At 37.4% G+C, this 21,602-nt stretch overlaps 1 protein-coding gene across 1 annotated transcript; it reads right to left on the reverse strand.

Moving 5' to 3' along the window:
- Positions 1 to 18,765: 18,765 nt before the first annotated feature.
- LOC139714996 (membrane progestin receptor gamma-like) lies at positions 18,766 to 20,334 on the reverse strand (the record flags this gene model as incomplete). The annotated part of the gene is made up of 2 exons (XM_071626635.1): positions 18,766 to 19,216; positions 20,148 to 20,334. Coding segments are annotated over 2 exons (638 nt in total), but the record flags the coding sequence as incomplete, so codon positions are not given.
- Between the last annotated feature and the right edge of the window lie 1,268 nt (positions 20,335 to 21,602).

Consider the following 21,602-nt stretch of genomic DNA (forward strand, 5'->3'; position numbering starts at 1 on the left):
GTCTTCTTAAATAACCTAGAAACGAAAACTATGAAAGGAAGGAAAGGGACGTAAAAGAAAAGAGAGCAAAAAGAGCAAAGGAAAGGAATAAAATATACGAAAGCATAGCGAAATACAAAGTAGCCACCTGTAACGCGTTAACAAGACTCCTTGTCACCCGAGCAACACAGTTACGTAACTGTAAGAATGCGCAAAAACGCACATGATACATAATGATTCATTAATTCAGGAATAGCCTTGACATAAATGACTTAGTAAAAAAAACAACAACAAAAGGCAACCATGGAATACATATGATAAACAACGAATCTGATAAAGAAGAGGGAGTTCAAATAAAATTGCATGTTGTATTATTAGATATAAGCCTGCACAAGGGATTTTTTTTAGTTTACGTTTAAAACAGTTCAATGACAACGATTCAATAATGTCGGAGTCAAGGCTATTCCAGAATGTTGGACCTGTATGTACTATTGTTTTAAGAGCAAATGCAGTTCTCACGGGAGAAAAGTGAAATGAATTTTCCTGTCTTGTAGGGTAGGAATGTATAACTTTATTTTTTACAAACATGGGAGTGAAAGCATAAGGTAATTCGTCTTTAGTTAACTGGTACATAAATATCCCAAGGGAGTAAGAATATATATCAAAAATCTTTAAGAGGTTATTACTTTTGAACAGAGGGCTTGTCGGTGCTAAATAATTGGTACAATTGATAATCCTTACAGCTCGCTTTTGTATTCTAAAGATAGACTCCAGGCGTATTTTGGAACAATTCCCCCAGGCCAGTATGCTACATTTTATGGTCCATAACCTTTAACATGGCCACCTAGCTGTCCGATAACATGGTCACTCCCACTAAGACCAACCCACACAGTCCATTTTTTCTCTGTTCATATTCAACACATTTATAGCTCGCAGTGACAAACCATGTCTTGAATATGGAGAGAGAAGATGGATTCATTGACAGATCCTCTCCATTCAGTGAGACATTCAATGTTCCTTCATGTGACACTCAAACTTGGAAAAAGTGCAATTCGTCATTGTTGTCTTTAAAGTTCATGTGCTCAGTCATGCATGACATTTGTCAACATAATTAGGTATCAATGGAAAGAGGAAGAGTTCTTCTTTCCTCACAATCAACATTGCACTCTTCATAGCTGACAATATAACCCTCCAAATTTGGATTACCTTTCTTTTTTTTTTGATACGTTCTGTATGGAATAACTACAAGCACAGTCTCATGTATACACACATGCAATCACACATGCACTTACATCGAGGGAGAGAACAAGAAAAGAACATGAGAGTGCGAGATACTGAGATGGCGTGATGAATTCTAAAACAATGTTGCTTCCCGAAAACAAGAGATGAAATATTATACCACTTCATGGCAGAAGACGACGGCGAGACAGTCGCTGTGGCCTTTAATTTTTCATATTGATAAAACAGTGAAGGTACTGGCTCGTCAAAAAAAGTTGAGGAAATCTTGTACACTTAAAGTGTGCACTAGTAGGAAAGTAGAACAAAGGCGAACAAGGCGTGACGTGAGACTTTTACAGTACGTCAGTAATACTCACGTCATCCCTGTACCATAGGTGTAGAATTTTCATGATGGCATGCATGTTGAGTCTGCAATGAAATAGCTCATCATAAAGACACATGAACAAAACACACACACACACACACACACACACACACACACACACACACACACACATATGCACGCACACACTCACAGACATATATACACACACAGAGAGACAAAGAGATGAAGAAGAGAGAAAGTGACTATACAAAAACAAGAAGTATTAGTTATAGATGCAAGCGGATAGATGAAGTTCATGGCTTGGCTTCATTGACATACAGGATGTACGGAAAGGTTCGACACTCACCACGGCGCCGACCCAGATGCCCGTAGACACAGTGGCGAGGGCGCAATAATAGGTGAGCGAAACAACCGCGGCTACGATCATGAGGTTCCCAAGGACGATCTGCGCCAAGGCGATGTTTAGCGGAGTCCACTCGATCGGAGGTGGATCGTCGCGTAACTTCCTCTCCTCTCCCATAATGATAGCTTCTTCTTCTTTTCACCAGGCAGAATCGATCTAATGAGAGAATATTTCGTTTAGCTTACAATGTTCAGTAACTTTAGTAGTATATTAGAATTATATACCATTATGTGGTTTTCCACTTTCAATTGTTACTTTGTTTGGTCATTTATGTACTATGTAAAGCGCTTTGAGAACCTATTTTGTGTTGAATCGCGCTATATGAAAGCATTATATTATTATTATTAATATGGTCTCAAAATTTATAATGAGAAGAGTGAGTTCCCATAATCTAAAACCACACACCTCCATCACAAAACAGAAAACAATGAGCGTGTTCACTCCAACTTCATCTGCAGAAGGCCTAAGGGCAACGAACACGACGACGACGACGATGATGATGATGATGATGGTGATAATGACGATGATGATAATGATGGCAACAAGAGATGACAGTAATGGTTATGATAATATCAATGATAATAATAGTAATTTTACAATGATAACAAAAAGAAGAACAAGAAAAACAACTGATGTGTCATTCATTTGGGGACACATTAATTGCTCCTGCGACAACAGCTCCTATATCTTATTTTCTCCAATGAAGGAATAAGGGTTAGGGTTGTGATAGGATTTTAGGCTTAGCTTGATGTAGCGAAGATTAGGATTAGGTTTAGGGCTATTTTTGTGGATATCATTTATGTTTGGCTTAGCGTGCACATTTTTAATGGGAACAGTATTGTCGCAGGAGCAAATGTCATGGAACCTGTGTCATTAGCAATGAAGTAGACTTGATTTGTTGTCTGATCAAAACAGCTGGGCGAATAATAAGTGTATACTTCACAAACTAGAGGACAATAAAAGCTTTAAAAAAAAAGTCGCATAGATATAGAATAAACTAGACAGGAGACTATGGCATCCAAGACAGACAACAATTATGACGCAAGCCTTGGCAGGTCTGGCTCCATGGTCGATAATGTCCATGGGTATAGAAGGATGAAACAGGGAAGTCTTGAAGTCTAGGTGTCTAAGAAAGTATGATACGCTCTCTCAAATTCAAACCCATGATCTTAAAGGCATAATTTACCATTTGCAGATGAAACAATAACCCAGATTTAGTTCTTCAAAATACTTCTACATTGTGAGTTAGGGATAGAAACAATCAGTGAAAAAAATCGAATCTGTATAATATTAATGATATGTGCTGTTAAATATGCAAAATGCGAACAATAGTTATAATCAAAAATGTTTCTAGACTAAACCGTCTACAGTATATGTTACGATTTATCGAGAAAAATAGTGATATTTCCTTTTATTTTAGGCTTTATAGCGAAGTTTTTACACGGCAGGATGTTTTGTGATACAACTGACCTACACATATACATCAAATGTGATATTTTGAACATTTTTGAAATCACTGCTCCCAATGGTAAATGGTGCCTTTAAGGTCCATGACATACACGTACATGTAATTAGCCATGATGCCACAATGAAATGTATAATGCGCTAATATCAAGCAGTCTTATATATACAAGGGACTGCAATCATTCACACTCTGCATTCTGTTTCAGCGACGCAACTCAATTATAAAGACTTCGGCAGTTTCTGTCGTCTGGAAAGTAATAGATCTATACTTCAATATCAGGAGCTCGATTTTTAAGGGGTCTGTATACTGAATATCCTTTGTCAATGTGAAATAAAGATTTGAATTTCAGTTGCTTTGTCACCAAATAGTCATCACAAAATTATGAACCCGGCAAACCATGATTAAAGTCCTAAAGCTTTGTCCTTTTAAATTAGAATGCCTATAAAAGGCTGGAAAAATAAAAACCGGGAGGAAAACTTTCCCAAAATATTCATTATTTTTTATCCCTCAAACTCAAAGCGGATTTGCTCCTTTTGGATCCAGGCCCTCCAAATAGAATCAACGGAATTACAACACAGTCGGATGGACTTGATGTTAATGTATCGTTCTCACCTAGCTTTCGTCACTGAAGTCGAGCGGCCAAAAACCAACGTCTGGAGTGGTGTCAACAGCACGGTGTCCGCGAACAATTATGAGAAGTCGGAAATTTCACGAGAGGATACAGGTGCGTGTGAGAATTAGAGCTCTCGATAGGGACGAACCTTGACCTTGATAAGGAAAAAAAAAGCCTGATGTTAAACCACGTCAACAGATAACTCTGAACATTGTAACCATCGTTCTGGTTAAGGGTGTGGTCATCGCTCTTCGAAAAGGCACCCGTAGGCGTCATAATGTAGCAAAGGACTGAATAGCTTTCATACTATTCAATTATCTGTTGTCTCTTTTGTTAATTAACTAATTAATCAATTAATTAATTTGTTTGTTTATTTTCGTTTTTCTATGCATTGTTCATTTATTTATACGTATATCTATTTATTCATTTAGTTACATATTAATTTTATTCATTCATTGATTCATTTATTGATTCATTTGTTTTACTCATTTATTTATTTAGTTTTCATTCATTGATTTTTTTATTCATTTATTTATCTATTTTGCCTGTGCATACGTTGTGCAGGAAGACAATGTATGAAAAGAGTTTCATAAAGTTCCATGTACGGATGCATACAAAATATTGACAATTTCCAGCAGTGCCCACTTTAGAACTAAATAAAAGGGAGGAATTTTTTCGATACCACTCAAAAGTTACAGCACAAAAATAAAAGATATTCAGCTGTAGGCATGGCTGGTTCGGCGTCCCAAACTCCAATAACCCTCGAGTGCTTGAACGGAAACTGTCGTTACCTTTAAGAGCATAAAACATATTTTTCCCTTTGGACGGAGAATGTACGAATGGATAGAGATGTAACAGGTGTTTATCGATAGGGTCGAGCCGATCTGGACTTTGCTTGCAATATTGTCAGAAGCCATTGCCCCGCCTTTTCTCAGCTAAGCAATGTGTACGACAAACTGAAATACTGTATTCACTCTGCTAAAATACCAAACGTTTTCTCCAGCTACATGCATTCAACGATTGGATGCTATAACGGTAACACACTAACAATATTATCATTTATGAATTCATAAATGAAATGATCGAAGAAAAACAATCTTCATTTGTGTATTTACACATTCCATTCATTTGCTCATTCATATCATAACCTACATGATACTACATGTAGTACTAGTATGTAATTACAATGTATATGACAATTTTTTGTTTTGTTTTGTCTTAATATTTTGTTTTTGGACACAATAATATCTGGATAAAGGAGTCCAATACCTGCAAAATATTTGTAGAAACACATTTTGCTTCATATGGAAATTTGATTTTCACTTGGAGAAACCTGTAGACGTCACTCTCTTTTCTGATACTACATAGTAACTGGCGATCAAGAAGAAGAGAAAATGACGTCATCAAGGGGAACCTTATTTTTTAATATGGAAAATATTGGGGAAAGATATACATACACACTGTATTATGATATCATCTGTGATAAGAAAGAAGTTAGAGGTAGAATCGTACAAACCAGTCTTTGGATAGGAATTCTCGACGATCCACTACAGAAAGTTCATTTTTATTACTCGCCAAGTTCTCCTTCTCCTGACATAGGCAGTCAGGGGTTCTTCCATCTCTCATTCTTCTCTCTCCTCTCTCCCATTCTCTCTCTTCTCTGACTTTCTTTCCTTCTGTCAATCATCATGAAAGGCATTCACACGCATTCAGCTACACATCGACAAAATTTAATGATTAAAGACGAAGGGAGCCAGATTTGAAATCTATCTCAAATATATATTTGAACGCGCTGTCCAATAAATTATGACAACAAAGTTGCGTTGTATAATGCACAAACTAATAATCATGTTCACAAACACGGCAATTCGAATGACAAAATTTCAACGAAAACCAAAACAATGCAGACAAGATGACAAGAAAACTTGAAACTTAAAAAAGTAGAAGGGAAAAGAAAAAAAAATATGCGTAACAGAGTACACTTGCTCTTGCAAACTCTATTCTAAAGCTTCAAGATTACTAAGAAAGACCGGATTTGTGAAGTTATCAATAAATTTATGCCAAGTTGTTGTAGATGTCGGGGTGCTGTAAATGGCTGGAACCCGTCATAAACTACAATCATATCAGTCTAAAAGACTTCATTGCACTCGACATCAATATTACACATAAAGAAACGTTGAACCTCGATCCGCCCAAGACAGTGGAACACTTGAAACATTCAATGAAATTACGTCAGAGATATACAATCCTCTTAAAATCAATAAGGTATTTGTTTTCAAACACTCCAGTCAATGGTTAGTTACAATGAACTATTAGACACTAACAAGTGAACGACTGATTCGAAAATGTGTTTCACAATACTACTCGCCATGATATTTGAAACGTCTCAAATTAGCTTTGAATAATCCGCAAACAGAATCCAATGAATTTCACGTGTTTAATACGTGACCAACTAATCATTCTCAAATTCAACCTACATTGTTATTTTCAAATCACAGCATGATTGTGACTTTTTTTTTCCTGAAGGTAGATTCATATTTTGTTTTCATCAAAAATACAAGGGTAGCAAACAAACAATGATAAATATAAAGACTTATTGCAGGAATCTACAGGTAACCAAGGTGATCATAATCTGACTGTCACGGTCGTGTCATCGACATGAAAATAAATGTATCAATACGAAAAGATGTTACACCTGTATTTTGACATCACTTGACACTGATACATTCTACACCTGTATAAAACGCTAAATCCACTTCAACTGCTTTAAGGGTTTATTCCTGTAGAATCTGAACAAAGAGAGCAATGCCCTCTTAGACAAGAAGTCATTAAGACCAACGAGCGTGTTTTTTGAAAAGCAATTTATAGGAAGTCGCCATACAAGACATCCATGCTTTTACCCCGAGCAAAAATGATATAAATCAAATTAGAATTATCATCGTAACTTGATAAAGTTAATCCTGAAAAAAAAAATATATATATCATTATATAACATGAGCCAATTAGAAAACATGAACCATACACAAATACGAAAAGTAAAAAGGGGATATGTTTGCCAGTTTAGTCTTGTATCAAATAATGTTATAGGGCATTTTCTTTACGATGTAACATGATATAAAAGTCAGATAAACCAAACAAAGTACATGAATGGACAAAATTACCTATAAAAGGCAGCATTTGGAAGCACAAGAGTTTTTTGGTCGGATTTTCTAAAGCTTTATTGCCGTTTTTACTGGCCCTAAGAATGACAATGATTTCTGTTTGAAATACGTCTGTATCTTTGTCGTTCAAATGCCAAGGAAGCTCACAGAATGACTACCATGGTAAAGAGATGAAATGCTATATTAACGACACGTAATCATACATTCAGTACTTTCGTCTTTTTAATGGCCACCTGATTTATTTTCATCAATTAGATAATGAATTAATTACTTCATTCATTCATTTAACTCTAAATTTGATTGCATTTCACAAAGTAGTTATACGAAAGACCATGTGAAGAATTTCAATGCGCGGGTGAGTTACAGGCTTGCAGCACACCAGGTCCGGCTGCTGTGCTAATGAACATGTCACTGCCATATTAATAATACACAGCATCATAACGTGCGAGCGGGGAGATAGGGACCATTGATAACACTCGTGCGCCATGTGGCCACATTCTCAGAAACCAGACATGTTGCGTGCATGCCGAAAATAAATTCCGCCCATGCACAAAAAAGAGCACTTTGTACTATTATGCTATACTGTAAAACCTGTGAACGATTCAGAAAGTTCTTCCTTATCAATTACAGTATGACAAAGAGGGAAGGGTCGACACACTTGTCTTGTAAGAGCTCTTCTAACAACACCCTCCGTCCCCAATGCTTCCAAATAAACTAGTCGACTAATGTATGCAAATTTTCTGCTTACCTCTACAACTTCTTCTTCTTCTTCTTCTTTTAAACAAACGGATTGTTTGTGTAACAATTACCGAAAATAATATACTGTAACTTATAGAAAATAATGCATGAATTTGAATACATTTCTGACAACCTCCTCAAAAACAAAATGCATTACGAAATACAGTGCTTGTTTTACACGAGTGAGAGGGGGCAGAACTATACAGTACTCGGCTTTGGCCAGTTGAATAGAGCGGTTCCTTTCACCAAATGCCAAAACCATTCACTATTTGTTTTATGCAATTCCTGGATGTAACGAAAACTATATCTCAGGGCAAGGTAAATGAGAAACATAGTTTGATGAAGAGTCTATTCGTAGGAGTAATGAGGGCTGTTAGTGAATACATCGTGCATTATCCAAAAGAAAATGGACAGCATTTTGCACTCTGAATAGCAAAGCGCGCCATTGTACTGTGATCAGGAAGCAACCAATCCGATAGCAACAATCTTAAAATGAGCTGTTCCGTTTTACATTCATTTGCAAACCAACAAACTCTGTCGTGGATTCCTGTAATGGCATGCACACAAGATCCACTAATTGCAGGTGGCATTAAATTACCATCATTGACAGCCAAAACTTTGGAATAATATACATACATATTTCATACATGTTTGTATTTGCAAATCTGGTCAAAATGTATATTCTTGTGAAATTTCTTTCTCAACATGGAAGTCAGAATATGTATCGACATGCATTGGCACAACATTTTGCAATGTCACATTTGGGCAAATATCACATTTCCTGTCTAAAGGAAGGAAGAAGGCATACATTGTAGTTATGTAAAATAACAATTATTGATATGGTCCAATTTAGTACTTTATGGATGCTGGCAGGCAGAACACACGGGTGTCAGACACGGCTTGGTCTGCGCCACCACATGAAAAATATACAATATATCATCTTATACATGGCACTTGTAATTTCATACATAGAAAATATAAAATATAAGATTTATTGTCCCCTGATCCACCCAACATACCCTGTAATATATGATGATCAGGAACATTTTCCATGGCCTATGCAATGTTCTGAGTGAAATATACAAAAACTATCGGCACAAATAGAAGAAGCTGACACACATATTTCCATCATAAAGGCAGCACTGAGAAAATATGTGTGATAGTACAGTAATAACAAAATATACTTAGCCACAAGAAATATGAATCCAAGCTTGACACAAAAGTCTTATTTCCTACCCTACTGAGGAAGCCACCAAAAAGCTGACAAAAATCTTCAAGGTAGTTCATTGGTTGCTGCTTGACATTTCCAACAATACACTATAAACACACTTAAATATAATTCATATTTTATATACTTCTTGAATTGATACTTTTTTCTATTCACTTTTGTCTGGCCCCATTTCATAGATGCATTGCCTCTGTGATCCCTACAATGGCTACAAAAACCATAGCAGCAGAGAGGCTATGACCAATCACATCAAGCCCTTTCCCTGTTGCCATGGTTACTGCAGTTATTGTTCCATCAACTGCCACAAACAATTCAGTTTATATGATGAAAGCCGAATTTTTACTACAGCAAGTGCAGCCCTGCCCCTTCACAGACTGGCGAGTCATCTTAATAACAATCTACATCAAACATTTTGAGTGGCATTATAAACAACATAGGAATCCACATCTTTGGACGCACTATCACAACCTGACAGTCAGTCCGCAGCGCGAGCGAAAACGCACGTATTTATTCAAGTCGTATGCACGGCTGAGCGGTGCTTGCATACGTAATGAGCAGATACATGGTCATGAATAAATCCGTGTAGAACGAGTATTTCTGGTCAGTTTTCGACACTTTTAGTATCGACTGAAAGAAAAAACATAAGCAAATATGCTCATGATCAAAATAAACGGAAAAGAATAATGTAGAATATCAAAATCCCTCTCGAAGTTCGGTATTGTATTCAAAAATATTCCTTCACGTTTGACGCCAAAAAACTAACCTTAAATCTTTCATGCCCCTCTAAAATATGGTGAAGACTATGTCCGCTAAAGTATAAAGTATCACAAAAAGGGCACGTTTTCCCATCTTCATTTCAATACGGGTCAGGAACTAGCAAAATTCAGAGACATGTCTGGCGTCGAGTTTAAAAAGATTATCCTCGCATTCGCACCGGAATTCCGGGTCTGTGATTGGTCGAAATCTGTCGCAAGACGCGGCGTGTCGCTTTGCGTAGTATCCATTGGCTGCTGACTCAATGCTGTGAGTTTTAAATGTTAGGTTCCAGATTGTGATCGAATTTTCACTCTCTATACAGAACTTGAACTTTACACAGGAACCAATGATGTGTATGTGAGTGTGCACTTACAATGACCCTGAACAATGGACCTGGCTGCCACCTAGTGTCCCGAGCTCTGCTGCAAGGCACATGAATGCTTAATCAATTATTCATGTGGATTGCTCCGAGCACTGCTAGTCTGAATTCTTGACACAGGGTGAAATGCATGCACATGAAAGAAGTAAGCACATGTTTCCATGTGCTTGCACACACCACATTTCAGAATGAACAAAGACTACCTGCGATTGTGGAATTCCTCATGAAACATTCCAATCCTGGCCATTGTCCACGACCATTGTCTGGGTATCAACAACACATTCCACGCGTGTTCATTCACTACCCCACTTCCAGTAAGAAAACATAATTTGCCTTGTTTTCAACAGGAAAATTCACAACCTTAAAAATGGTGCCCCTCTTCGTTTTTTAATTGATCATACTCGCTCAAGTTTCACGATTGTGAAATCGAAGAAATTACGGAGATCTATTTTCAATACCAGTCAGGAACTAGCAAAACATCAAACTATGATCTAAAAGCTTCTTGAACATTGGCAAAATAATCGTTTACTTTGATGCTAAAATGGACTACTATATTGACATAAAAAATAGGGAAATTAGGTATCAAATTAATGAGCATAATCAGCTCTATAACTTAACTAACCATCCTGGGTCAAACAATGCACTGCGAAAGCTATGAAAGCTGTTGTTGCGACCTCTGCAGAAACTCTCGCAAAGTATCGCGAAATCTCGTCAGTCTCAAGGGCACAAACTGCGTAAACGTGATTCTGAATAAAATTGTCGTTCGTACCTCATTATCGCACACGCTGCGGACTGACTGCTGAGCTCTATCACAGTCAACCTGGCTGGTATTCACTCATTTCACTTCGTTATGGATGGAATCTGAACAATCGATATTGTTCAACATCAAACCAAGGAGGTTTTGTACATGGAGTTTCAACTGGCTGTACTTATTCAAACAGTTGTCAGATTTCTATTGATGTACAAAAGAATTTCACAGGTGCATTTGTGCCTTTGATGATCGATGTTCGTGAACGTTAACATAATATTGGCCATATTTTGCTTATCTATTTATTAAACGAAATGAAATTTCACTTAATGATAAAGCATGTAAAACAAAAGTCAAACTCATGCAGAAATTTGTGCAAAAGTGTAAATCGGAGCTGTATCATGTGAAAATGTTTAAAACTGTACCATCCTGGTAAGCCGATTTTATCACTTTTTCGCTTAATTCCGACAAATAAAACGAACAAGGAATAATCTTCAAATATAATTCTTTATTGATAGATATATGAGATTAGTGCCCGGGTATGCCCAGTCGAGTAATTTTCATCTTAATTTCAGCATTTTTTGCGCAATTTCTATTCGCACATCCTCGTGTCTGTACCACCTACCTTTCATAAGGGATAGCGATAAGTAATTACCATCTCAAAGACATATCTTCCTTAGAAAGTAGCTTGATTATCCAATGAGACACGAGTCAATTGTCTTCCTATCTGCGTGGCAGATCCTGTTTGGCACATGCTTCAAATATTTTTGAGCGGCGGCATCGAACATCTAGCAAGGGAAATATTCTAAAGACAGTTGTGACTCCATTCTCTTGAACCTCCTTGATCAAACATAATTCATATGTTTACAAGAGTGCACTCTATTCACTGCAATCTGCATTTTCTTTGCATAGCATGAAATATCATATGCATAATTGAATCTCTCCTACAGGACTTATCTATCCCCTTTTCTGTAACACACATACACTAAATCTTTATCACTACAGTAAAAAATGTGATCTAGGCACTTTGTAAACATCAACCTTTTGTGTGTGTTGGATGCGTACTAGTACAGGAAACCAGATAACACTGTACACACTGTCTAAATTCTTGACACAGAAAAGGTTAAGGACCCTTTCAACCCTAACACACTTAGGCACCTCCTAAGGATAAAAATCGGTGTATTTTACACAAAATATCACCTCTTCAGAATAGGAACCTGAATACTGCATATCATCAAGAAAATGACAGCTTTATAAAAAAACACATGATGTGAGCTGAGCATTATATCGTCTGCCCGGCAGAAGGGCCCTGGCATGAAATTTGACCCTAAAAACTGAATTTTGGTTTGCTACATAATTAAAAAGAGTTTTGTATTAAAGCTCTTTTGATGAGGTAACATCATCAATTTGCGATTTTTTTGTCTGCACAGGTCTTAGGGTCCATCTGCTTGGTCGCTGACAAATTATTGTATGTCGTGAACTCACTCCGTAGTATAGTGCACATTTGTGTACTATGTGTTAACCCGTTTTCTCTATAGTTTCATAAACAACCTGTGCATTCACGGATTATCCTGTTCACAGGATTTTAGCTTTAAATCAATCTTTGTTTTCCCTGATGATTTGGGTTACATTAACCCTTAAAGCTAAAATCATAACTGTCACAATTTGATGAGGTAAATTACCATCACAAACTGGACTTTTGACTCATCAATTTCTCATCAATAAGTGGATCAAACTCACACCAAACTATTATTGGGGGATGTGAAGCTCATCTACACAGACAGAACAGTGAGCTGTGAGCACAGGCACAAGGCTCTCACATTTCCCAACATAAAGCATAAAATGTTGCCCAATCCTCAGTGAAACTGGAGTAAATACAAAACTAGACTAGAAATGTCGCTATGGCGACTGGTATGCCTCCGCCATAATGCATGATTCTCCTAATAGGTGTATAGTACATGTGGACAATGTGTGATTACATTTTCACAAAATTGGCAAAATATCAAAATGACATGTTTGTCACAAATGTATCGAATGTTCACCTTCCTTGACCTATGTTTAATTGGATGAATAGGAGAGCATGTATTTCGGGATTTAAGAACTTTAACTTCGACTTTGACCCTTGCATAAGTTTACGCACTTGAGTAATTGTCAAGGTATAAATTGTATGGAGAAAAAGTGCAATTTCTGTATTGAACAATAAATTGTTATCATTTTCATCTGGCCTTTGATTCATAAGAGAATCAATGTCAGGCAGAACATACATAATTATGTACTAAGTTTAAAGATAACTTGAGCCACTTCCGAGATATGGAGAAAGAAGTAAGTTCAGCACTTTCACTTGATCTTTGACCGTTTGACCTTTGACCTTCTTGGCAAAAAAAAAGAAGAAAATCCCAGAGAATCTCTAGTGGGTTATACATGCATACATCAAGTTTAAAAAAAAAATAATCCTGCTGGCATTGCATAAATATAAGGAAAATAGTAAAATTTTGAAGTATTGCCCTTGACCTTTGACCCCTGACCTTTGACCACATGAACCCCAAATTCCCTAGATAACCACTGCCAGTCAGTACATGCATATATACTTTGTTCCATAAAGATACCTTGAACAATTTCCAAGATACAGAGAAAAAAGTGCAATTTTAACATTTTACTTGACCTTTTGACCTTTGACCTTTTGACCTCATGACTTCAAACTTTCACCAGAGAATCTTAATTGGGTAATACATGTATACATTAAGTTTCAAGAAAATATCTTCAGGCATTGCATAGATATGGGGGAAAAAGTAAAATTTTAAGTATTTGACCTTGACCTTTTGACCTTTGACCTTAAGCAAACGTTGATAGGCACAACTTCACCTCCTAATACACATACATGCCAAGTTTCATTAGGATGCCTCAAAAGGTTTTGATAGTTACCCTGTCCACAAAATTCATTACGGACGGACGGAAGGACGGACGGACGGACGGACGGAAGGACGGACGGACGGACGGACGGACGGACGGACAACCCGAAAACATAATGCCTCCGGCACCACTTCGTGGCGGAGGCATAAAAAGCACTCTGAGAGCGCAGACCTCCGCCAAGCATGAAGCTTATTTCCACCACTACACTGATCTTGCTCTTCCATAGAGATATCATACGTACACACAACATCGGTGCTAAAAGTCGCCAGATTTCCAAATATAGAAGCCTTTGTTACGTCATAAGCCTTCAGCTGCACGGCGCGCCTTGCCCCAGCAGAAACTAGAGCACGCACTTTAGTGCGCGCAGGCAAACCTCAAATACGCGCAGCCTGAACTCCCAAGTTCATTGACCCTACCTGCCAAAACATCAAAAATCCTTCATAAATTCCCCAAAAATTCTCGGATCATTACCAAAAGTTAGTCGTTTGTTACTTGTGTCATTCTCAACCTTTCCTGCAAGTTTCATCCCAATCTGTTCACTACTTTTTGAGTTATTTTGCACACGGACAAACTAACTAACGAACGAACGAACGAACGAACGAACACACAAACCAACGGTAACGAAAACATAACCTCCTCCCTTGGCGGAGGTAATAATGGCACTATGTAGCGGTTATTTCATTTCATATAGGCAATCTAGAACTATGCATGCATCCATGCTGTATGAGATCTAATCATGCATACACTTAACATCAGCATCAACATCAAAAAGGCACAGTGGTTCAGTGTTTCAAGAATGCAACTTAAAGTGTATCTTTGGCCAAAAAATATTTTTTGATATGTGTAAGAGCTACATTTCAGTAACCTATTACACCAAGAATCAGATTTTTTTTTTCAATATTAGCAAAGAAAAATACATTTAAAGTTATAAACATACCACTAAAGCCAATGGGTCTGAAAAGAAGACTATAACTTTGCTATTGTTACCAGGCTGCCTAATCTCTTGCCGGTTCCTTAATCCCTTGCTGGTTCCTGAGAACAAAAGAAAGTTGATAGTCTTTCCTTTCAGACTCACTGATTTGGTTCTTATTTTCTATATCAAAATATACTTTTTCTTCATTTATATGTAACATTTTTTTCTGATTGGTGGTGCAACAGATTACTAAAATACATCTCTTTCACCTATCAAAAAATATTTTTGACCAAAGATACACTTTAATAATCTCTTGTTTTTTTCTCTCCACTTTACAGAGAGAGTCATGCAGCTACATGCACAGAAAACAAAAACGGTCCCTGAAATTCCATTATTTCCTGTAAATTGTACAAATGCTGGGTAATAGGAGCCCTACTGTAAAAGTGGAAATTTTCGCAATGTTGAAATTTTCGCGCATTTCGCGCAACCAGAAACTAGCGCGAAAATAGAAGCACGCAAATATTTTTGCTTGCCTTATGTTCCAGTAGTTGATGTCTTGATTCAGCGGAACTAAAAACACGCAAAACTCTTCTTGACCAGCTGAGCGCGAAAAATTAGTCGCGCGAAAATATCCACTTTTACAGCAGTAGAATATGGCGGATGGTATGATTTTATCATGCTGCTCATATGGTGTGACTCCACTGTGTGTTTTATGTATCAGCATTAAAAACAAAACCAAAAAAAAAAAAACCAACAAAACTTTGCATATCACTTAAATCTGTCAGGAGCACTGTTGATGCAATCAAAATCATCAGGGAATACAAAAAGTAATATTAGTTTAAATGAGGGAGAACAAAAAAATGTCCCTGACCAAACCTGGCATTGTTCTTCCATGTTAGTTTGCTACGTTGGCATGCTGTCAATCATGGCAAACCAGTGGAATTCTTGGGGACTATTAAGAAAAAGGAATTTCAGCCCCATTGGTTTGCCTTGCACCACATACCAGATTCTTTTGCATATGAGTGTGGTTCTGAAAGAGATCAAGTTATTTGATGTCACGACTTACAGTTGTATTCTGTTCTGTATTGGGGATTTCCTTTTTTCCCAGTCGCATAAGTTAAATGTGTCACCTAACAATACGGACATTAAATAGGGTGTCAACTTTACTGCTGAGGGTCGAGCTGGCTCACGTCAGATTAGACTTTTATACACACAAATGAAAGTAGGAGTACTTGACATCTAAAATCTCAGAAATCAATGTCACTTAACTGCTCATGCAAGAAAACAGATATACATGTATGAAACAATATCCAGACTTGCGATAGTTCTTGTGCATTTTAACATAAGCAATATACTGGAGCAATGCTCAGAAAGCAAATTCTACAATTTCACACGCAGCCATTCATCAAAGTACTGTTCAGCTTTTCACTGCGGAAAAACAAAGAAAAATGGCATATAAATGTATCAAGGTTATGTTTGGAATAGTTTACAAACGATGAATTTACACTGCCTAAATATTGGCTCTCATCTGCAATGTCTTTCCATTTTTTTTTTTTTTTGGTATAAAAAAAGCTACCTATAATATAGACAAGATATAAAATGTGAAAATCGACAGGGACACATCAATATCCTATCCTACTATACGAAACTAAATCCCAGTATTACATTGTGGAAGTCGTCTGACAAGATCAGCCAATTTCAGCCTACGTCTCCATGTCCAAAGAATAATATGTCAGCCCCTGCATCAAGAAATACACCTCTGAGAGGCTGAAATTATGCATTTCCAGTAATATTCCATTTTTGTATCACTACTGCAGTATGAAATTTATATCTTTCACTTAACAACCACATATATCTTATGCTTTCAAAATATCTTTTGATGGAGTTGGCAACATTTTGTGTTAGGTAAGAAGACGTGTTTACATTCCTTTTTAATAACACCATTTATGTTGGGAATGTGTAAAATTTAAACTATATGCCCAATATTGGAAGGGGAAAATTTAATCGTTTAAAGTATCAACACATACGTTGTATATACAGCGTACATAAATACGTGTATTCAAACTGGAATAAACTGTGATTGTTACTGGTATTCAACAAAGTTTGGAATTAGGGTTCCCAGACATTGCCATATCTGGACCCCTCTCTTTGTTTTTTCTCATGATCTTCATGAATGAATATGGGAACATAAGGTCCCGGTCCCCCCATAAAAAAAGAAAAAATGTAGTATGAAAGATTTACATCAACAATCTCTTACATGATACACAGACAGAGATCTTGATAAATACTTAAAATCTTTGCAGACAAACCATGTCATAGACAGCTGATACTTGATGACAACTGCTGCTCTATTTCAAATATAATTTACGAGTTCATTTTGACATAGTTAACACCTTTGTTGTATTGCATGTTGAAGTTTTGAAAGATCGAGGTTTAATAGGCATAAGATACATAAATAGAGTTCTGAATAGCAGTATGTACAATAATGTTACAAATTTGTATACAAAATGAAGAAGCTCTCTTGTTATGTGTACATTTGGTTCTGTCATCATGAATGATACCCTGTAGTAATACTCAACTGCCAGAAATATTTTCGTCTTTGCAGGCACAATGGTTCTGTACTGGCCAAAAAATTTTGTCCTGATGTTGACATTTGCCAGCAGCATCTATGCAAAAAAAAAAAAAACCCAAACAAATCCATTTTCAGATTTGGTGAGAATGAAACAGACAAACAAGACTGGATAAAATTCATGTCATGATCATAAGATGACCTCATACTGTATACGCTATATATTTCGCGGGGGTTTTATTTTCGTGAATTTCGCGAGTCGGGAGCTATTCGCGAAATTAACAACACGCGAAAATATTACCTTCGAAAAATGAATCCCTTGCCTTGATGATACGAACATTTCAGTACTAGTATACCATGTCACGGCTTACCGAACAGACCATACTGGCTGAGCTTGTTTACGTACATATAGCACGTCCACGTCTACTTAAGAATACTGTAGAGAGCCAATCCATTATCGCAAGGGGACCACTCGTCAGAAATCTAGCGCGATGGACTTAACCACTTCAAAAATCAATGTTGAATTCTAACTTACTAGTTCGCAGAGTTTGGTAAGTTTTTTTTTTCATGCAGTGTATAACTAGTATCATTCTTATTTGCTAGTAAGTTGAAAATTCACACTTTCTTTGCCACTTCATATTTTCTCTGGTCCCCCAATCGCGAATTTAACCACTCGCGAAAATGTGTGGCAGTGGCAATTCGCGAAAATTTATGTACGCGAAAATTATAGCGTATTCAGTATTTTCTTTCCTTCTGTTGACAGCCTTCTCCTAATTTCCTATCAAAACAAGCTCTAGAGAATCACTGAGAAGGAATCGGTCTGCTATTAATAGTCAAACTGTTATCTGTGTGCAGACAAATGCACAAATGTATTGCCTACATGTATCTACCTATTAAAGATGCTACAGAAATGAAGAGTTCATTAACAAAGCAGGTTAAGCAACATTTTTTTTTTTTTAATTGAAGTATTTAACTCCACCATTAGCTACAGCAAAGTAAAACATTTCCAGTGATACCTCATTTCTTACATAACAATAAATATTTTTGAAATTATGATTAAAAGTCCCATATTTTCTTACATTTTTTTCTTTGTTGTCAATTTTAATCACAGAATAATCTCAAATTAACAAGAATGGAGTTAACCTGTTTTGTCATGAAACTCTTGAAATAGACATACACACGAGCTATCTGTCACAAATACGGGATGGCTTAACTACAGATTTCTAACTCTCTTGGACACAGACGCACAGTATCAGTCAGGAGTTAGAATGAAATTGTGCATCACACCAAACACATACAATATTTCAGTAATAAGAACCAAACTCTTCCTGGACTTGAATCAGTCACACCTGCATCCGCAACCATCCTGCCAGTGGGGGCGCCCTCCGCCCCCTTGCTGCCTGAGGCGCGCCAGGACATCCGGCTTGGACACGTGCCAAGAAAAGGCCCAGATGAGGAGCAGGTTCCCAACGAGGACAGCCAAAAACGCACCAGCCGTGCTGAGGAGCGTTGGCATGCCGACCACATCCAAGATGTAGTCCCGCCTCATCACCATGTCGCTGGAGAGGGCCAGGTACTGGGAGTACGTCGACAGGACGCCCCCTATGTGGAAGAACTGGTGGCTGTGGCCGAAAATATCAAAAGTGCCAGGTGCTAGCACCTCGGGGAAGCGTGTTGCGTAGAAAAGAGCGGTGGTGAGGGCACAGAGAAACTGGCGGATGTGATAGAGCTGGGCGTCTGAGTTGCAGTCGGTGCTGTCGCACAGGATGACGCGATACAAGAGAGGAATGCTGAGAGAAAGAGCAGTTCGAAATTAAATGTAAGGACTACAGTTTCACACATAACATGCTACAGGGAAACCCATTATAATGAGCTTCCTATAAAACAAATGTTTAGTGCTTTGGTGCATGTTGTGGTCACGATTTTCCATTACTTTATTTACATGTAGCTTGTATCATTTTTTAGTATGTTTACAACAAGCAACATCATTTCAAAGCAGTGGGGTTTTCCTGTATCTTCGGCATCATTTTGCCCTAAACTTTAATTGTAAGGACGAAATATCCATCAACTGCTCTTTTGGCTTTGCAAGCTCCAAGAAGACATCATAACACACTCCTCTGATTTCATACCCTTCAGATAAAACTTCAGAATATACTCATATTATACCATACTTACGGTAAGTACATCAATACCAGGAAGAATCACCTTTGGGAGTTTGTTGTGGAAGAATAACGACAGAAAGCAAATTTTTTAAGCTTGAGGAAATTATGCGCTGAAATTTTAGAAACAGAGTATTGGTATCAAACTCTCATGGGCTGCTGAAATTTGAGACACAGCTGGATTAAACAAAAAAGAGAATAAGGATTACAATTTTGGTTTCCATGACCACTTTTGAATCTCTCAAAAACTTCCCCATGGTTTCATCAAGGAATATCTCACACACACACTGCTTGACACTGGTTGAAAAACTCCAAAACTATAAAATGGGAAATTTCAAGTTTACTGTTCATCTCATAATCATCATCAGGGGTGGGATCCTGAAATTCCGTAAAGGGGGACGGGGGCGCAAACAATATTTTTGGTGCTACTTCCAGGTTTTATCTCATTTTTTTTCTTTTTATTTCTTTTCTTTTAACAACAAATAAAGAGGGGGTGCGCATCTGGTGCGACCCCCTCTGGATCCGCCACTGATCATAATCTTAAGTCAAAACACTGACTGACCTGCACCACACATATGGCACTAAAAAGGCCAGGAGTCGGCCCGAGTTGCGGATAGGTTCCCACTGCACAAGGCGGCTGTAGTTTGCCAGGACAGTACACAGCATACCGTTGAAGACCGCCACCGGTAGGTAGACACGGTGCAGGGCAGTGGAGGCAAGGTCAGGGGGAAAGACGTAGGCATTGTAGGCTGTGGGGACAGGAAGAAAAAGTGACAGGACTTTTGATAATTCACACTGACCAAGACATTCTTTAAATATTCTACTAGTACAGAGAATGTATGCATTTTCTATCATAAAATGGTCTTTAGAATCTATGCAATCTGATTTGTCAATTGTCATGCATTTGCTTTTGGCTCCCCCTTCAGATCTCGGTCGCGAAAATTTGCACTAAGGTAGAGGCCAATGTAATCTACAACACTGTATAGTTAGATTTTCACATTTAAATTTATGTATTTTACATTAATTAATTTATGCTAATTTATGGAAAAATTATTTTTTTGCCTATATATCAAAAAATAAAGCTCCAAGACTTCTAATTATTGGCTAACATATTCTTTTCAATATCCTCAACAATAACATTGAAGCATTGAGGCTTCATAATTATCTATTATGTATTTTATTGTTTATTGAATTTCTTATGTATTTCATTGTTTTTTTAATTTCTGTTTTGGGGTTTTTTTTGTCAAAATTTGTTGCAGGAACTTTTTAAAACATAATCAGGCTAAAATAAATCATTATCAGCCATTCAAAGTAAAAATATTTATTTTCATTTGAATTAATTGCAAAAAACACAATTTGCATTGGATTTGTACACAAAATCATGTTTTTGAGCAATTTGGGGTTGACAAATTTTTTTCAAAGGGGCGTGGCTTAAAAACGGTATGCCCGGGAGCAACAAATTTGGTCTCAAAAGTTGCGCGATACTTGAAAGAAAAAAGTTATAAAATGTCTCGGCGAGAGCATCACGCGTTGCGGAATAATCATGCGAAACGTCAAGGGGGGGCCAAAATGCCCCTCCCCCCTCCCCCCACCCCCCTCCTGGTGGAAATAGGGGTGAAAGGAGATGTATCTCACGCTTTTAGAATGCAGACTTGATATTGTTATACAGTACATGTCATACAAAATATACAAAATAGATTTGCTAAGGGACCCTATTCAAAGGGATTGCAGTCCCATACTACATGGTATTTGGAAAGAACTAGCCTACTGTACAGCTGTATGGGAACAACAAAGAGTAATTTCTTGAAACTCTGCCCATCGTTAATAGAATAGGGCGACAAGTTATGGCAGCTGAGACCTTGACCTAACCAGCAACAGACAATGACAGCGAAATTGACTTCAATACTGCCAGATCCCTACCTATTCATTGGATCCTGCACAGATCACAGGGATACGATTGTACATGCTCAATGCAGTGTTTTTAATACACCCCTGCAAACTTGGCATGGATGGTGGC

The sequence above is a fragment of the Diadema antillarum genome, unplaced genomic scaffold (genome assembly GCF_040938485.1).
Source record: "Diadema antillarum isolate AM-2024a unplaced genomic scaffold, OU_Dant_1.0 seq00002613_RagTag, whole genome shotgun sequence".
Taxonomy (NCBI): domain Eukaryota; kingdom Metazoa; phylum Echinodermata; class Echinoidea; order Diadematoida; family Diadematidae; genus Diadema; species Diadema antillarum.